General features: G+C 33.1%; 2 protein-coding genes across 4 annotated transcripts; one reads left to right on the forward strand and one right to left on the reverse strand.

Moving 5' to 3' along the window:
• Window positions 1–1,405: 1,405 nt before the first annotated feature.
• LOC125852200 (putative serine/threonine-protein kinase) lies at window positions 1,406–3,906 on the forward strand. Of its 3 annotated transcripts, none has more exons than XM_049531925.1 (6): window positions 1,406–1,576; window positions 1,664–1,779; window positions 1,920–2,136; window positions 2,515–2,755; window positions 2,873–3,023; window positions 3,279–3,906. In XM_049531925.1, the coding sequence occupies exons 1-6, from the start codon at window positions 1,501–1,503 to the stop codon at window positions 3,627–3,629; spliced, it is 1,152 nt and encodes a 383-aa protein (XP_049387882.1). In that variant the 5' UTR covers window positions 1,406–1,500; the 3' UTR covers window positions 3,630–3,906. The 3 variants fall into 3 exon arrangements, with proteins under 3 accessions (XP_049387882.1, XP_049387883.1, XP_049387884.1); XM_049531926.1 differs by having other exon boundaries at window positions 1,412–1,576; window positions 2,518–2,755; XM_049531927.1 differs by having other exon boundaries at window positions 1,448–1,576; window positions 1,681–1,779.
• Window positions 3,907–11,411: 7,505 nt separating this feature from the next.
• LOC125852198 (serine/threonine-protein kinase-like protein CCR1) lies at window positions 11,412–14,141 on the reverse strand. Its single transcript, XM_049531922.1, has one exon. It carries the CDS (start codon window positions 13,938–13,940, stop codon window positions 11,643–11,645), a length of 2,298 nt encoding a protein of 765 aa, XP_049387879.1. The 5' UTR covers window positions 13,941–14,141; the 3' UTR covers window positions 11,412–11,642.
• Window positions 14,142–15,000: the final 859 nt, after the last annotated feature.

The raw sequence follows: 15,000 nt of genomic DNA on the forward strand, positions 1-15,000 counted from the left end.
CTATACTAACAATTACATCACAATGTATATATACACAAAATTATATCACCTGTCTACCTAATTATTATTTTTTAAAATGTTATAGGTCAACTGTTTATTTTATATATATATATTGTTTAAGAAAATAATTAACAGGTTAATTGAAATAATTTTAACTTAGCGGCGGAGGGCAATAACTAGTTTGATTGATAATATCAACTAAAAGAATAATTAGACTTGTCACGTTTGCTTATAAATTTTCAACACCATCTTTATAAATTTGAAATAAAATGTTATTTTCTCTTCTTTACAAAAAGTATAACCAAACATAATTATATTTTTAAAAAACATAAAAACAAGGATTTTTATTTTGAAGTTTTGGCCAAACGCCTACTTTATGATGGAGAGAATTCCAGAAAAATATTCTTTATGAAATATTCTCTATTATTCAAAGCCTATCATTTGCTGAATTAGTTGAAATATTTAATTATATATATGACATTGCGATTAATGGAAAAATAAAACAAAATGTTAGTTGGAGTAGGTCAAGACAAAACATTTCATAAAAGAGTTGAAGTATTAAAAAATCTTGTTCACAATTTAAAAAAATCACTTTTTTTTGGAAAATATAATTTTAGGAAATTGTTTGAATATAAAAATGTTAAATAATTTTTCTTCATAAATTTCACTCCAAACCACTCACGAAAATTATGACACAACTTCAATTTTCAAATATCATTTTCAACTTGAAAATATAGGTCTACTTAATTTCAAATTTCACTTTTTTTATGTCCAATCGCCTATTTAATCAATGTTCTTGAATTTAAACTCTGCTAAATACTAAGTTGCGTTTGTATCTAACGTGATTCACATGTATTTGGGGATACAAGATTACCTCCCTCTCACACTCGCTCACCTCCCCATTTTGCTTGCTTCTCTTTCCATTTTAGTGTATTTGATAGCAAAAGTACATATATTTAGATGTATAATTCTCAATATATAATAGAAAACTCTTAATTGATTGTAAATACATAATTATTTAAAAGTATAGATAGAGTTAGTATATATAGTATGAATTTCTAATATTTTATCCTTAATATAAAACTTTCCGACAAATAATAGAAATTGCTCAGATAATAAACATACCCCACCTCTAAACTTAAGATTGCAGATTTGAGTCATGAAAAAAATGAATGAATCGAAACTCCAAGGAAGTGGCAAACAAAGAACTAAGAGAAACAAATTTGCCGACACATCATAAAAAATTTAATCGAACCTCAATATAAATAGGAGGACCAGATGAAAAATCAACACAAAAATGTGTTGAAAGTCTTGTCTAGAGTCAAAATATATGGGCATGGCTTCAAGTATATAAACAAAATTTAAAACTTTCCATGAAAACCTCCCCTTTGCCTTTCCCCTACTCCTAATTCTTCTTGCTTTTTCACATTATTCCCACTAATTTTTTTAAAAAATATTTCTGCATAAAAACCAAAATTGAAGAACCCCATTTCAAGAATCATGAAGTTTTCTTTTTCATTTCTCTCATGTTTTAGCTCATCAGCAGATAATTTGGAAGGCAGCCAAACCACATATGGTAAATTTCTCAAAACCCCTTTTTGCTTCTTACTTAAAAATCTCATCTTTTTTATATATTTCTTAAGAGTATCAATTCTAAAAACAGGTGGACAAATTTCCCAGAATTTTTCAGTTTACTGTTACAATGACTTGAAAGCTGCAACTCATGGATTCAGAGCTTCAAATAAAATTGGAGAAGGAGGTTTTGGTTCTGTTTACAAGGTGAAAAAAAAAATTCTTTTATTTTCAGTTGGCTTTGAAGAAAATGGAAAAAAGGGGATGTGGGTTTTTTTTCTTTTTTTCTTTTTTCTGTTTTGTGAATTGACTGTTTTTATGTTTTATTTGGGGCTTTTCTTGAAAAGGGTCGGCTTCAAGATGGAACCTTTATGGCTGTAAAAGTTCTTTCAGTTGAATTGGAATCAATGAGAGGGGAAAGGGAATTTGTATCAGAAATAGCTGCATTGTCTGATATCAAACATGAAAACCTTGTCAACCTCAGAGGATGTTGTGTTGATGGAGCACATAGACTTTTAGTCTATGATTACATGGAAAACAACAGTCTTTCCCTAACATTTTTAGGTAATTTCCTTGTTTTAATTGTCCTTGTTTTAACTGATCCCCGACTTGTTTGGGATTGAGGCGCAGTTGTTGTTTGCAATTGTTTTAGCCTAGCCCCGACTTGTTTGGGACTGAGGTGTAGTTGTTGTTCTTTGCACTTGTTTTAGCCGATCCCGACTTGTTTGGGTTTGAGGTGTAGTTGTTGTTGTTTGCACTTGTTTTAGCCGACCCCAACTTGTGTGGGTTTGAGGCGTAGTTTTTAGCCGACCCTGACTTGTTTGGGATTGAGGCATGGTTGTTCTTTGCACTTGTTTTAGGACTTGATTGGGACTGAGACATAGTTGTTGTTTCACTTTTGTATGTTAGTTGAGGCTGTGTCTGATTGTTTGTTTTGACTAGCAGGTGGGGAGCAAAACAGAAGTAAATTTACATGGACACTTAGGAAAGAAGTTTCAATAGGAATAGCAAAGGGACTTTCATATCTCCATGAAGAAGTGAGTCCACATGTTGTGCATAGAGATATTAAAACCAGCAACATACTCCTTGATGAGAATTTTACACCAAAAATTGCAGATTTCGGTTTGGCTAGGCTGTTTACGGAGAACATGTCCCATATTAGTACCCGAGTAGCCGGAACATTGTAAGTTACATCATTTAGATGTTCATTTGGAATTTTGAAAGATTCATGTTTGTGAACTCCACTAGTCTTTGTTGCTGATCATGTTGTGAATTTCTTGAACTCATCTTATGCCTAAAGAGGCTATCTTTCTCCAGAATACGCCATCAGTGGACACTTAACACGCAAGTCAGACGTTTATAGCTTTGGAGTCGTGTTACTAGAAATAGTCAGCGGTTCACCAGTAGTTGCATTCGACATTACTCGAGGAGAGCATTTCCTTGTTAACAAGGTACATTTATTACTTTTGACTTATGTGTAGTCTACGATTATTTTCAAACAAGACTACATATATAGATGCTTATATGAAATTTATCGCTATTCGATGAAAATATGTACTATTATTGTTACCATTATCAATGATTGACTTGTAACAGTCTATAAACCAAACAAGTGGGAACCATGATTTTGACTCTTAATATAATGATAGTATTAGTTTGTTGGCTTGATATGACATGAAAGTTGTCAACTTGTGTTGTGTTTTTAGGCATGGGAAATGTACAATGCTGACCAACTGTTAGAGCTAGTGGACCCTGTTTTGGATAGAGAACTTTTGAACGACGACGAAGCTCTCCGATTCTTGAAGGTTGGCCTCCTCTGCGTGCAAGAGAACGCCAGCCTCCGCCCCAAAATGTCCATGGTCATCAAGATGTTGAGCCGTGATGGCGCGATAATAGTAGACGAAATGAAGATTACTCAGCCTGGGATTGTTGCTGATCTAATGGATGTTAAGATAGGCAGAAAACACTCTTCTCAAAGCTTTTTTTCTAAAGCTTCTACAAGCATGAGCCCAGGAAGCCCCTTCCAAATAGTTAACAGGAGAAAAAGCAATAGCTAGAAATTAGTCGAGGTATGCACAAGCTGGTTCAGACACCACGATTATAAAAAAAATAGAATGTACTTGTACAAAGAGTATATTGTGCACACACATAGATACACTTGCACTAAGTTTGCTCACTTTTTTTTGATTGTTAGATCAGTTGTATATCAATGTGAGCAGCTAGGTCTTTAATTTTTTCAATTTTTTTTGGAATATTTGGTTCCATTTGATGTAAAAGCTACCTTTAATAACATTTTTTTTAGTTTTTCAATAATTGAGTAGGTATATTGAGCATTTTCATATCATTAGAAGGGATCAACAACTATTATCAAGTAGTATATAAAATAACAAAATCATAAGGCATTATTAGAGTGACATCTATTAATAAAAAAGTCTATCTGCACTCAATATTTACATCAAAACATATTAATTTACCATGTTTAAATCAAGAAAGCTACCATAAAGAAGTGAGGATAGATATACAATTATTGCTGATTGCGAAAGGGACATTAATCTATTAACCACTAATTAATTATTGATATGGTTGACAAATGATTCATTATTAGTGTTATGATATAGATTTTCAGATGAAAAAGACACCCTGAAAATATAAAAAAGTAGTAAGGGAACTTATTAGGGGCTTGTGGCTGCTAACACCAAAGAGTTGACATAGTGTAGATGCTATGGTAGATATCGAATTATTATATCAAAATTTTGATATTATGATATACTTGGTATGTATTTTAAAAGAAAATTGAAATTCAATATGATATAATATTTATTAAAAAGAATATATCAAAATATCGAATATCATATCAAAATATATAATACATATAATAATTCATATATATTATTATAATAATAACAAATTTATAAATTAGTATTAATATAATATTAATTATTTAGATGTTGAAACTTTGACTATTCTATCTTGATTGAATGTATATTTTATGTAATTGATTAACAAAGGAAATTGTTTGTACTTTCTTTTGAATATTTCTACATATTTAAGGTGTTAATATGATATAATTGAGACGTTTCTTGAAAAATCGAAGTTGTAATTATCTTTTATGTAATTTTATATAACTCGAAATGAAATTAATTGTAATTACCGATTCACCATATCAATATTAATTAAACTAATCTATCAAATTGGTATGTCAATAATATAGTAATTTTAAAAATCAAACATTGAAATTATCGAATCAAAATTTTTAATATTATACCATATCCATCTGAACGCCCCTAAATTCTTTCCCCAATTCTTTCCATTCTACCAACGAATTCTCTATAATAGGACTAATTCGTAAATCTACATCGATTAATTATTCTCGAATATTTTATACCAAATCAAATAATTTCATGATGAATATGGTTGTATGTACATTGTACTGTTGTCTGTTATCATTAGATCATAATTTATTACTACACATTCTCATATGGGACAAGATTTTGGTATCAATAGATTGTTTGTCAAAGATATTGTTTTTTATTTATTTATATATAATTATTGTATTTGTATTCAGATCAATTCAAGACGTTTTAGTGAAAGGGGGGCAAACTTTTTTATTATTAAAGACAGAAAAAGAAAAAAAAAGACAACACAACTGAAAAACAGGTCATTTTGTTCTTATTCACCACAAATGACACTCTTGTTCAGACTTTGAGCATGTTTGGCATTGATGCTAAAAATGGTTTTTTTTAGAAAAATATTTTTAAAAATAATAATTTATGTTTAGCTAATTCATTTGAAATTTATTTTTCATAAGCAAATAACGTTTGACTAATCTTTTTCAAATGTGCTTTTAAGAGTCAAATTACAAGAAAGGACAACTATTAATATACTTCTAATATTAAAATTATTTTATAGAGAAAAACTATTTTAAATATCTATTTAAAAAATCATTTAAATTTTATTTATTTTTAAATTAAAATGTGTTCTATTCTAGTAAGAAGTGGTTTTCCTTTTTAAGCCTTACGCGATACTTAGATATATAAAAAAAAAGATATACATATCATGTGGGAAAAAAGAAGAAGCAAGGTTACATAGAATGATCATATCTTTAACTAATTTAGGAACATAATTACAATTGAAGTGTTAGAGATGTAAGTGATTAGTGACCTAAGTAATGGGCAAACATAATAATCACAATTAACATAAAGTTTAGAATTAGCCTCAATTTTTGGGGTCAATTTTTTTTTTTTTTTTAAAATCTAGTGCCAAAGATATTTTTTTTTCTTTTGTCACTCTTATATTATCCTTCATTCATCCTTTATTTCATAAATAATAATATAGCCTCCTTGTCCAACAATTTTTATTGATCATTTTCAACCAACCCCACCTTCAACCACTCACAGTTTATTTATTTATTTTGGAAAATATATTATTAACTCCAAGAGGGATTGACCCAAAGTGGAAAATGTGATGGCATGAAATTATAGAAATATAAGTGCTACAACCCCCAATTCCAACTTTATTGTTTTAATAATCAACCAATCAATTAGTCTTATGTGAATTTTATATATCCAAGCCACACTTGGTTTTAAAAAAGAAATATTGATACCCCATTTGAGTTTTCATTTAATGTTGATCATAATTTTGTTTAGCTAAACAAGGAACACTATTAACTACACCAAGTAAATCACATTTTAAATGTTTTTATGAAGTTACATAACATTTACTTGTGAAATTATTTCATAGTTGAAATGGACACCACGTGATATCCACCTCATTAAAATATCAGCGCATTAAAAGATTAGGTGTCCACCCTAGAAAACCCTAACAAATGAAGTGTATATTCAAACTATTTAGATAACAACAAAGTATTTTAACATAAATTATGTAACAGTTGGTAAGATTGATTCTTTTCGTATAATAGAGGGCAAATTTGACCCTTTTTCCTTTTATTATTACTAAAAAAATTTAATAAGCCATGAGTTTTGAATAATTAATGTCAAAAGAGGAGTCACCAAAATTAGACAACCAGTCTAGAATCAAAACTTTGTCCTTAGTGTGACATAAATGGAAGTTTGGTCAATTGACCAAGTACCAACAAAATTAAACCATCTATGAGACCATGACTGCTTTAAGAAAAAAGACTTTGGATTTGGATTTAGACTTGGCCTTCATTAAAGTTTATGACTTTCTATAACGATAACCATATCCACAATCAAATATCTATAATATTGAGTGGATTTCTTAATATTTATACAAGATTTAGGAGAAAATTATACAGTTTACCTAAACTTATAAACCAAATAGTAGTAAATTCACCCTTGATATGTTGAATATTTCAAATATACAAGATTGAGTGTAAGCAGATCTTACCTTTACCTTCGTGGGAGTAGAAAAACTGTTTCCGAGAATAGTTTTAATATAGTACTAATATATGTTACTTTCAAGAAGGAAGATAGAATTCACTATTGACCATGGTTACATGTTTTCTCCAATTTTTCTTTGCTAAGAACTGGTCATGCTAGCCCATATCTTTCTCTTTTAGAACAATTCTAGTTCTAGGCTTCTAGCAATCATTTCAAACTAAAAATGAGTGAAGGAAGAAAAAGTCTTCCAATTAGCCACTGTATAAAAATTGGACCAAAATTGTCCAATTTTTCAAACTTGAGGATTATTTTATATTCAGTAGTAGTATAGATAAAAGTTTTTTTAAAAAAAATCATACATCCATTACTTAAAGGACTATCTTGGTTTTTCCTGTATAGACTAGAAGAAACAAATAGAAACTAAGCTAGCTTGGGAGTAGATTTTGAAAAATTTATCTTCAAATATCAGTTTGACTATAAAATTTGATCTTTCAAATATTTTCAAGTTCCCAGACCAATTTTTGTGACTTACACGCTCAAAAACTTCAAGTAAAATGCATGTCCAAACATAACTTTAGATTCCGAAAATCACAACTTCAAAAACTTAAATTTTCAAGTTTCAAATGTCAAACTTCAAAATTTATGCCCAAACAGGAGTTAAATATCAGTAAAGCCTTAAAAGCATCATAATTTCTAGGCCTAAACTCACTTACTAACTGAATTGTGACAATAGACTAACACCGCTTTATCAAGATCTTGTGCACGGGACTAGAAAAGAAAAGCGAATCCAGAATATGGGTAGAGAAACTGTCTTAGATAGACCCTCGACTCACACTAAAAGAAGATTATGCAAGTTAAAAAAAAGGTATAACTTGTCTATGAAAATTTCAAGTAAATAAACAACTCTAGAAATGCTTGACATGAAACTCTATACATGCTTGGCTCCTAGAATGCCATCTGAAAAGGCCACCAATTCTAGGTGGAACAATGCAAATGGCATACAAGGAGCCAGGCATGTTATGTTATCGATCACGAAAACAAGAAAACTTACCTTGCTGGAACTCCAGACTCTTTTAAGATTGAAATCAAACAACTTGTCTTGATTTCCTCTAATAGCCAAGACTCTGCTGAAACTACTACAAAATGTTGTAGTTGAAGTGACCCCTGCAACAGAATTTATAGGAAAAAGAAAAGGAAGACGCGACAAATAACTAAAAAAATGAAAATAACAAAGTGTAAATGATTTTGAATTTGAAACCGCTAACTCGAAAAAAAGAACTCCTGGTTTTCTTACTTTTCTTTTCTTTTCCCCCTTCATGTTGAAGTCCTAATCTTTTTACAACTTGTTTGGATGGTTGTTACATATCGTTTCATAACTTTTGTATTGTACCGTTGTATTGTTTTGATGTATATATCACTTGGATAGATTGTATTGTTTCTCTTCGTTTCACAATGTCTCACATCAACCATATCTGAAGAATAAGCTTACAGTATTACAAAGAAAAAGTAGGGCATGGGGTAGAGTTACTAACAAAAAGGGTAGGCAAAAGGATAGTACATAATAAGTGCAACAAATGAAAAAAATAAGGTAACAGCACGATGATCACACAAAATGAGTCGCAACATAACATGACACTTTCCATCGTTACGTAATAACGGATTTGACAATACGATATAATAAAGTTTAAGTAATAATCAAAACAAAAATATGATACTTTACAATAGGCAATGACAATCCAATCAAGCGGTTAGTGGGGTTTCTACTCTTAAGAACAATAACAAAATACTCAGTATAGTCTCACAAAGTGGGTTCTGGAGAGGATAGAGTGTACATGACCTTACCCCTATGCTCAGAGGTAGAGAGGCAGTTTCCGATAGACCCTCAGCTCACAGGGTTTATGTTCTTAAGAAGCTGTCGACAAAAGCAGTTATCAACAGTCAAAAGCTAAAGGGCCATATGTTTGTTTCTTGTACCGTCCATATTTTCCAGCATTATAAAGCAAGTCTTGTACATTCTTTTCTCCAACTGTTTTGTTTTGGAAGTATTTGAATGAGAGGTGACTTGTTTAACAGTATCTCAGAATTTCAGGTAGAAAGAATCAACTTTTTCTTTCCTTCATTTCACTTCTGTCGATTCCTTCATGATCTCAACCTTTCGGCCACAAAAAAAGGGAAAGAAACATCGTCTAGTATGATTTAACAGCTTTCCATTTTTGTCCGAAAACATAAAGGAAAAACGAGGAAAAGCATACTAGTTTTTATGTACTTTTCTTGATACTACTTCTAACAGCTTCAACAGAGTTAACAACTAACTTGACTTCAGTTCTACACAAGAAAAAGCTTCTTCATTTATCTTTCCCACAACCTACAGGAACAAAATTATGACTTGATTAGTTTTTGTCCCTCGATTTTTGTTACTACCAACTGTTTCTTGTGCTTTGGTTTCACATTATTTTGAAGTTGTTGTTGTTCCTTTTTCATGAATGCTATGTAATGCTTCCTCTAGTATTTGTTATGTCTTCTTTACTTCTGAATGTTCTTGGATATGCGTTACCTGAGTTAGGAGTCTTTCAGAAACAACCTCTCTATCTCCAAGAGGTAGGGGTAAGGTATGCATACACTCTAGTCTCGCCACACCCCAATTGTGGGATTACATTTGGTATGCTCTTGTTGTTTGAGTAGGAAAAGCAAAGGTCCAACTATAGGACATGACACTTTTTGATAACTAATTCCATAAAGCTATAGATATTGAATATTCTTATGAAAAAGACCATTCAATTGTAGCTTTATGAAATCACTTTCATTATAAAAAAAAGTGTTGTGATCCTAGTTGAGCCTTTGCTTTTCCTACTCATCCAATAACAACAAACTGACCAGTACAATTAAAGGTGCTTGATGAACTTCTGTTTGTCTTTTAGGTCATAGCTCTCATTAACAGATCCAGATCAAATCAAAGATCTATCCACTAGTAACTTCGAAGAATAAAATGTTCAGGTGGTGCACGAATATCTAGAGTTCACGCAGGGAAGGGCCACCCCCTAAGGGTCTGTATTGTAGGCAGCTTACCTTGACGCAAACATATGTGGCTGATTCCACCACTAGCACATGTAGCCTATACTTTACCGTTGCTCCAAGGCTCCCCTTCAAGTAACTTTGAAGAATACTATCACAAATTAATTACGTAATTAGTATCTAGGATATAAACATTAATCAGCTACAATGTCAGCAAAGCTCAATGCAGGAAATTAAAGAGGCAGTTCTCTGATAATATTAGCTGGAGAACAAGCTGGAAAGAGTATACATTTAGAAGTTAGATTTTTCCCTCAGCATCTATTCCTATTCATTCAGTTAACATGTTAAAAAAGAGCAGCCCGGTGCACTGCTCCCTCTATGCACAGGTCCGGAAAAGAACGAATCACAAGGTCTATTGTACACAGTCTTACCCTGCATTTCTACAAGAGATTGTTTATACGGCTCGAACCCGTGACCTCCTGGTTACACTGCAACAACTTTACCTTGCTAATAGTCTTTTAGCATCTCAGTGAGGCAAATAAGAACAGTCCGGATCCAAGACTAAATTTGATAACACAATAAACTCTGCTATATACCATATTTATATAACACAACCAGGTAAAATGTGGTTGTATCTTGAATCTATGCCCAAAACTATGAAGTGAAGACACAACACTCATTTTTGAGTGAATTCTATGGATAAAGCCCCCTGGAAGATAACATCTCTATACGTTAAACAGCAAAAAGTATCATTCTTTGGGCCTTGTTAAAACTTACCACATCGAGAATATCTTAATGTAGATCCTACAAGATATTCTATATCAGTCCATCAAGCTAACAATATTGTAACAGGAGAAAGGTCACATGGGATTCAAAGACTGGCAAGGAAATTCATCGATAGTGTTCTGTGTTGAGCAGGCTCTCTCAAGGGATTCACCAACGCCTCAGTTTACATCAGTTCGTGATTTCAAATCTCACAATCTCACCAAACTAGGTATGAGACCAATATTTTTATACGAAACACGGATAAATATATGTTGACTTTCAAACCATTAAATTTTAACAAATATGGAGAATTTCTGAACCCATAATTTCATAAGTATACTAAGTTAACAGCTAAGAACCTTAGAGGTTAATCCCGTCAAGTCTAACTTCTAGATTCAACTTTGAATGACGATACTGTATTTTCATTTGGCAATAAGCGCCACAACATCCAACTGAGAATAGTAACTGAAATAACAGATTTTTTTTGCAAAAATCAGTCACTTCAAGTGAATTATTATCGTCTAAGCATGGGGTAAATAGGAATTTGAGAGACCAGAATTCCTAGTTTATCTGCCAACCAACAGAGCAGGTACACCACACCAAATTATCATCTCCTCCCATCTACTCAGTGAACAAAGAAGACTTTCATTAGCCAGAAATGTGGGAAAACGCTTCATTACATCGATATTAAATGAAAGATAATTTGGTGCAGCATCACATGTTTCATTGCTTTAAGAAAAAGTTGAAAATTTATTGTTGACATTTGTCCAAGAATGTGGCAAATAAAAAATATAAGCACAAAATTTACAAGCAGCTCATAGAAATGTACAATTGCAGAAGAGCGTCGTTACTCACCAATATGCTATCCTCTGATTTTGTTTTCTGAAAAATTTCAATCCACCAAAAACTTAATATAAAACTCCGACATAAAGGCTATGATATCATTACATCCTTCACTAGCTGCTCTAACAGAAGTGCCAACTGTGACATATCAGGGCGCTCAGCAGGATTTTCCCGCAACGCCTGCTCTGCAATTTCAGCAAGTTTAAGCAGAGGTTCGACATTTCTTGGAAGAGCAACGTAACGATCTATGATAACAGCTGCTTTCCCTTGTCTGATCAGAGGCAGTGCCCAGTCAACGATACTCGGAGGTGTGCAATCCCTGTCATAAGCTTTTCTTCCACTAAGAATCTCAAGCAGCACGATCCCAAAGCTATAGACATCCATATGCACGTCTCCATTAAGATCCTTCTCATTAGGTGTAAGCAGTCCAAAATCTGCAATCCGAGCTCCCCAATCAGCATCCAAGAGAATGTTTGAACTCTTCACATCACGGTGCACGATAGGAGGAGAAACCTCCTTGTGAAGGTACTCGATCCCCTTTGCAGCCTGCATTGCGATCTTCAGCCTAAGATTCCAGCTCACTGGAGAAAGACCCCCATGGAGGTGGTCATTAAGTGTTCCATGAGGCATGAGTTCGTAAACAAGAATCCTTTCCCCCATTTCTGCACAATAACCTAATAAATTAACTATATTGCTGTGACGAACACTGCAGAGGATCTCTAGCTCCATTTCAAACTCCCGGCTGTTGGTGTGTATTATCGTAGCAGCATTGGCCCTCTTTACTGCTACTTGCCTCCCATCCGGCAGAACAGCTTTATAAACAAATCCGTAACTTCCCCTGCCAAGCTCGTTGAACTCCTTGAACCCATTAGTGGCGTCTTTCAGCTCTGAAAGCCGGAAAACCTGAGCTTCCCCTGGACACGGAGCCACGGACACAGGAGGATGAAGGTCAGTATTAGCATCAGTTTCCTTCTCAGGCTTGCGAATACAAGAGGCGAATTGGTTCTTTCCTCCTTCTTTACTTTTGCTGGATATCATGCGGATTAACAAACATAATCCAGCTAAGCAGAACAAGAAACCAAAAGCAGAAGACCCGACTATGATGATCAGTTGACGCATTTGATGCTGATGCTGTTGCTTCAACTCTGCCGATATTTGGAGCTTACAAACATCAGAACAAGAGGTATTCTGGCAGAGAGAGCAAGTTGTACAAACCCTGTCAGCATTTTCAGTACAAGAACTAGAGGGGAAGAATCCTTCAGAACAGTTCACCCCACAAGGTGAACAAATCTTAAGATCTTTCCTAACACACAAATTTATCAAATCTGCCTCATTTATAAGGCTCGCATTGAACGAAAATTTCCCTTCCCCGCAAGAACCAGGAGTACACAATCCTGGACTACACAGCTGCAGTGGTGGATCATAATCTACTTGTGAGGAAATATTCGTATACCAGCAATCAAGAACCAAATCGCCTTCCCTAATACCACAAGTTATAAAATCAGATGAAGCAATAGCAAGAAAGCCTGATCCTTTAGGAATCAGAGATGAATTATAGTTTCCCCAACACATAATCCCATGATTATCTTGTCTAATCCCACAAAAATGCTCTACACCAGCTGCCAACGACACGAATGGTACCCCAACCGGAGGGATACCAAATGAGACATTAGACCCCCAACATTTGACCTCACTTGACTCTACTAAAACCCCACAAACAGAGTCAATCCCTGCAGTTAAAGCATGAATACTCTCCGATAAACCCGATATACCAATGCCACTAGAATTTGGACCCCAACAAAGAACCCCTCCATCCTTAACACCCCCACAACTAAACCCATCTCCAGAAACTATCTTCTTAAAAACATATGAACTAGTATACTGATTATAAAACAACGAACTCTCCCTCGATACAAAAGTACCATTGGATTTTCGAATAATATCCCAACAATCAACACTACCCCAATCACTCTCAGAATAATAAGATCCCCTAATAGCACACACATGATTCCTACCAGCAGCAATATGAGAATAAGCATTAGGTTTATAAACATTAGGAACAAGATCAGACCTTGATCCCATTGAGTCAAAACAAAATGCCTGCGAAGTGTTTGATAAAATGCCACAAAGAAAACCATCACCACCAGATAAAGCAGCCATGGAGGGAACATCAGTGGGGTAGTTTAGTACATCAGGAAGTGAAGGATTATTAGTTTTATTACCCCAACAAATAACATCTTGTTTGCCACTCGCATCAATAGCACAAAAGAAACCATTTTTACCAAAAGCAGCTGAAATGGGTCCCATAGAACCAAAACCAGATGCAGATTTAAGGAAGATGAAGCAAAGAAGATGGAAAAATGTAATCTTGATGAAAAGGGTGTTCATTATTTTGAGCAGAAAAGTGTAAAGTCATGGAGCAATGAGAAAAAATGAAATCTTGATCAAGATTGGAGTGTTGTTTTTTGGGAGTATAGAGATGTACTGATTCAGCTGAAGATGATGAAACAACGTGGCTGTCGCCATTTTTACACAGTTTTCTTCTTGGACCGTTAACAAAATCCATCTACTTATTTTAAGTTAGTTACTGCTCACTGTTAAAACTTCAAAATACAGTTTGCCACTATAATAGGATATATCCCTCTATATTTCGAGTTTGAGTTTTGGGTATAAATTTTTTTTTTTAATAAAAAGTATTTTATTCAGAATGAAGCCTTAAGCAGCGCGAAAAAGAATTTCGCTATGTGTGGTAGAGAGGTAAGTGGTTAATTACTCCTTTGTTGTTACTTAGAACTTAGAAGTCTCAGATTTGAATTCTGAAAATGAAGTTATTTTTAATAATATGTTTTGATCTATTTTTGTTATGGGTTTTATAGTATTTTGTTATAGATTTTTTACTTCGTCATTACTTATTCAGTTATTCGATCTGCTTTGAATTTCTTTTTCCTTGAAGCAATGGTGTATTAAAAACAGTTTCTTTATGTGTCAAAGTAATGGTAATGTATGTGTATAATCTATTCTTTTTTTATACTACTTGTAAAATTACACGAAATATGTTATTGTTGAATGTTATATAGTGAAAGTTTGTAACACGAATTTATATTAGTATTCTTTCATCCTTAGTCAAATATCTCAAATTTGAGTGATATTTATGTAGTCGCGTTTGATAAAGAACAATTTATTCCATAGTGAGATTTTCGAATATTTGGAACCCACGGTTCTTAATCATTCAATATTTGATATGTCACTATGCATTGACGTTGTCCTTGACATGTCATTAGGCATTAATCATAATTATTCAATATTTGAAACTCATTGTCTGAATAATTTAATTATTCAAAAATTACACCTATATAAAGTTTTTGTATTGATAAACCTATTTGGTTCACCTTTTACAGTTTCTCCATGCAAAACAATAACTAAAAATATTTGAAAAATAATTTAATAA

Source organism: Solanum stenotomum, unplaced genomic scaffold (genome assembly GCF_019186545.1).
Source record: "Solanum stenotomum isolate F172 unplaced genomic scaffold, ASM1918654v1 scaffold32793, whole genome shotgun sequence".
Taxonomy (NCBI): domain Eukaryota; kingdom Viridiplantae; phylum Streptophyta; class Magnoliopsida; order Solanales; family Solanaceae; genus Solanum; species Solanum stenotomum.

Coding starts and splice junctions, on each gene's coding strand:
- LOC125852200 (XM_049531925.1), top strand. CDS start 1,501: ATGAAGTTTTCTTTTTCATTTCTCTCATGTTTTAGCTCATCAGCAGAT. Junction 1,577..1,663: donor AGGCAGCCAAACCACATATG/GTAAATTTCTCA, acceptor TTCTAAAAACAG/GTGGACAAATTTCCCAGAAT. Junction 2,137..2,514: donor TCTTTCCCTAACATTTTTAG/GTAATTTCCTTG, acceptor TGTTTTGACTAG/CAGGTGGGGAGCAAAACAGA.
- LOC125852198 (XM_049531922.1), bottom strand. CDS start 13,940: ATGAACACCCTTTTCATCAAGATTACATTTTTCCATCTTCTTTGCTTC.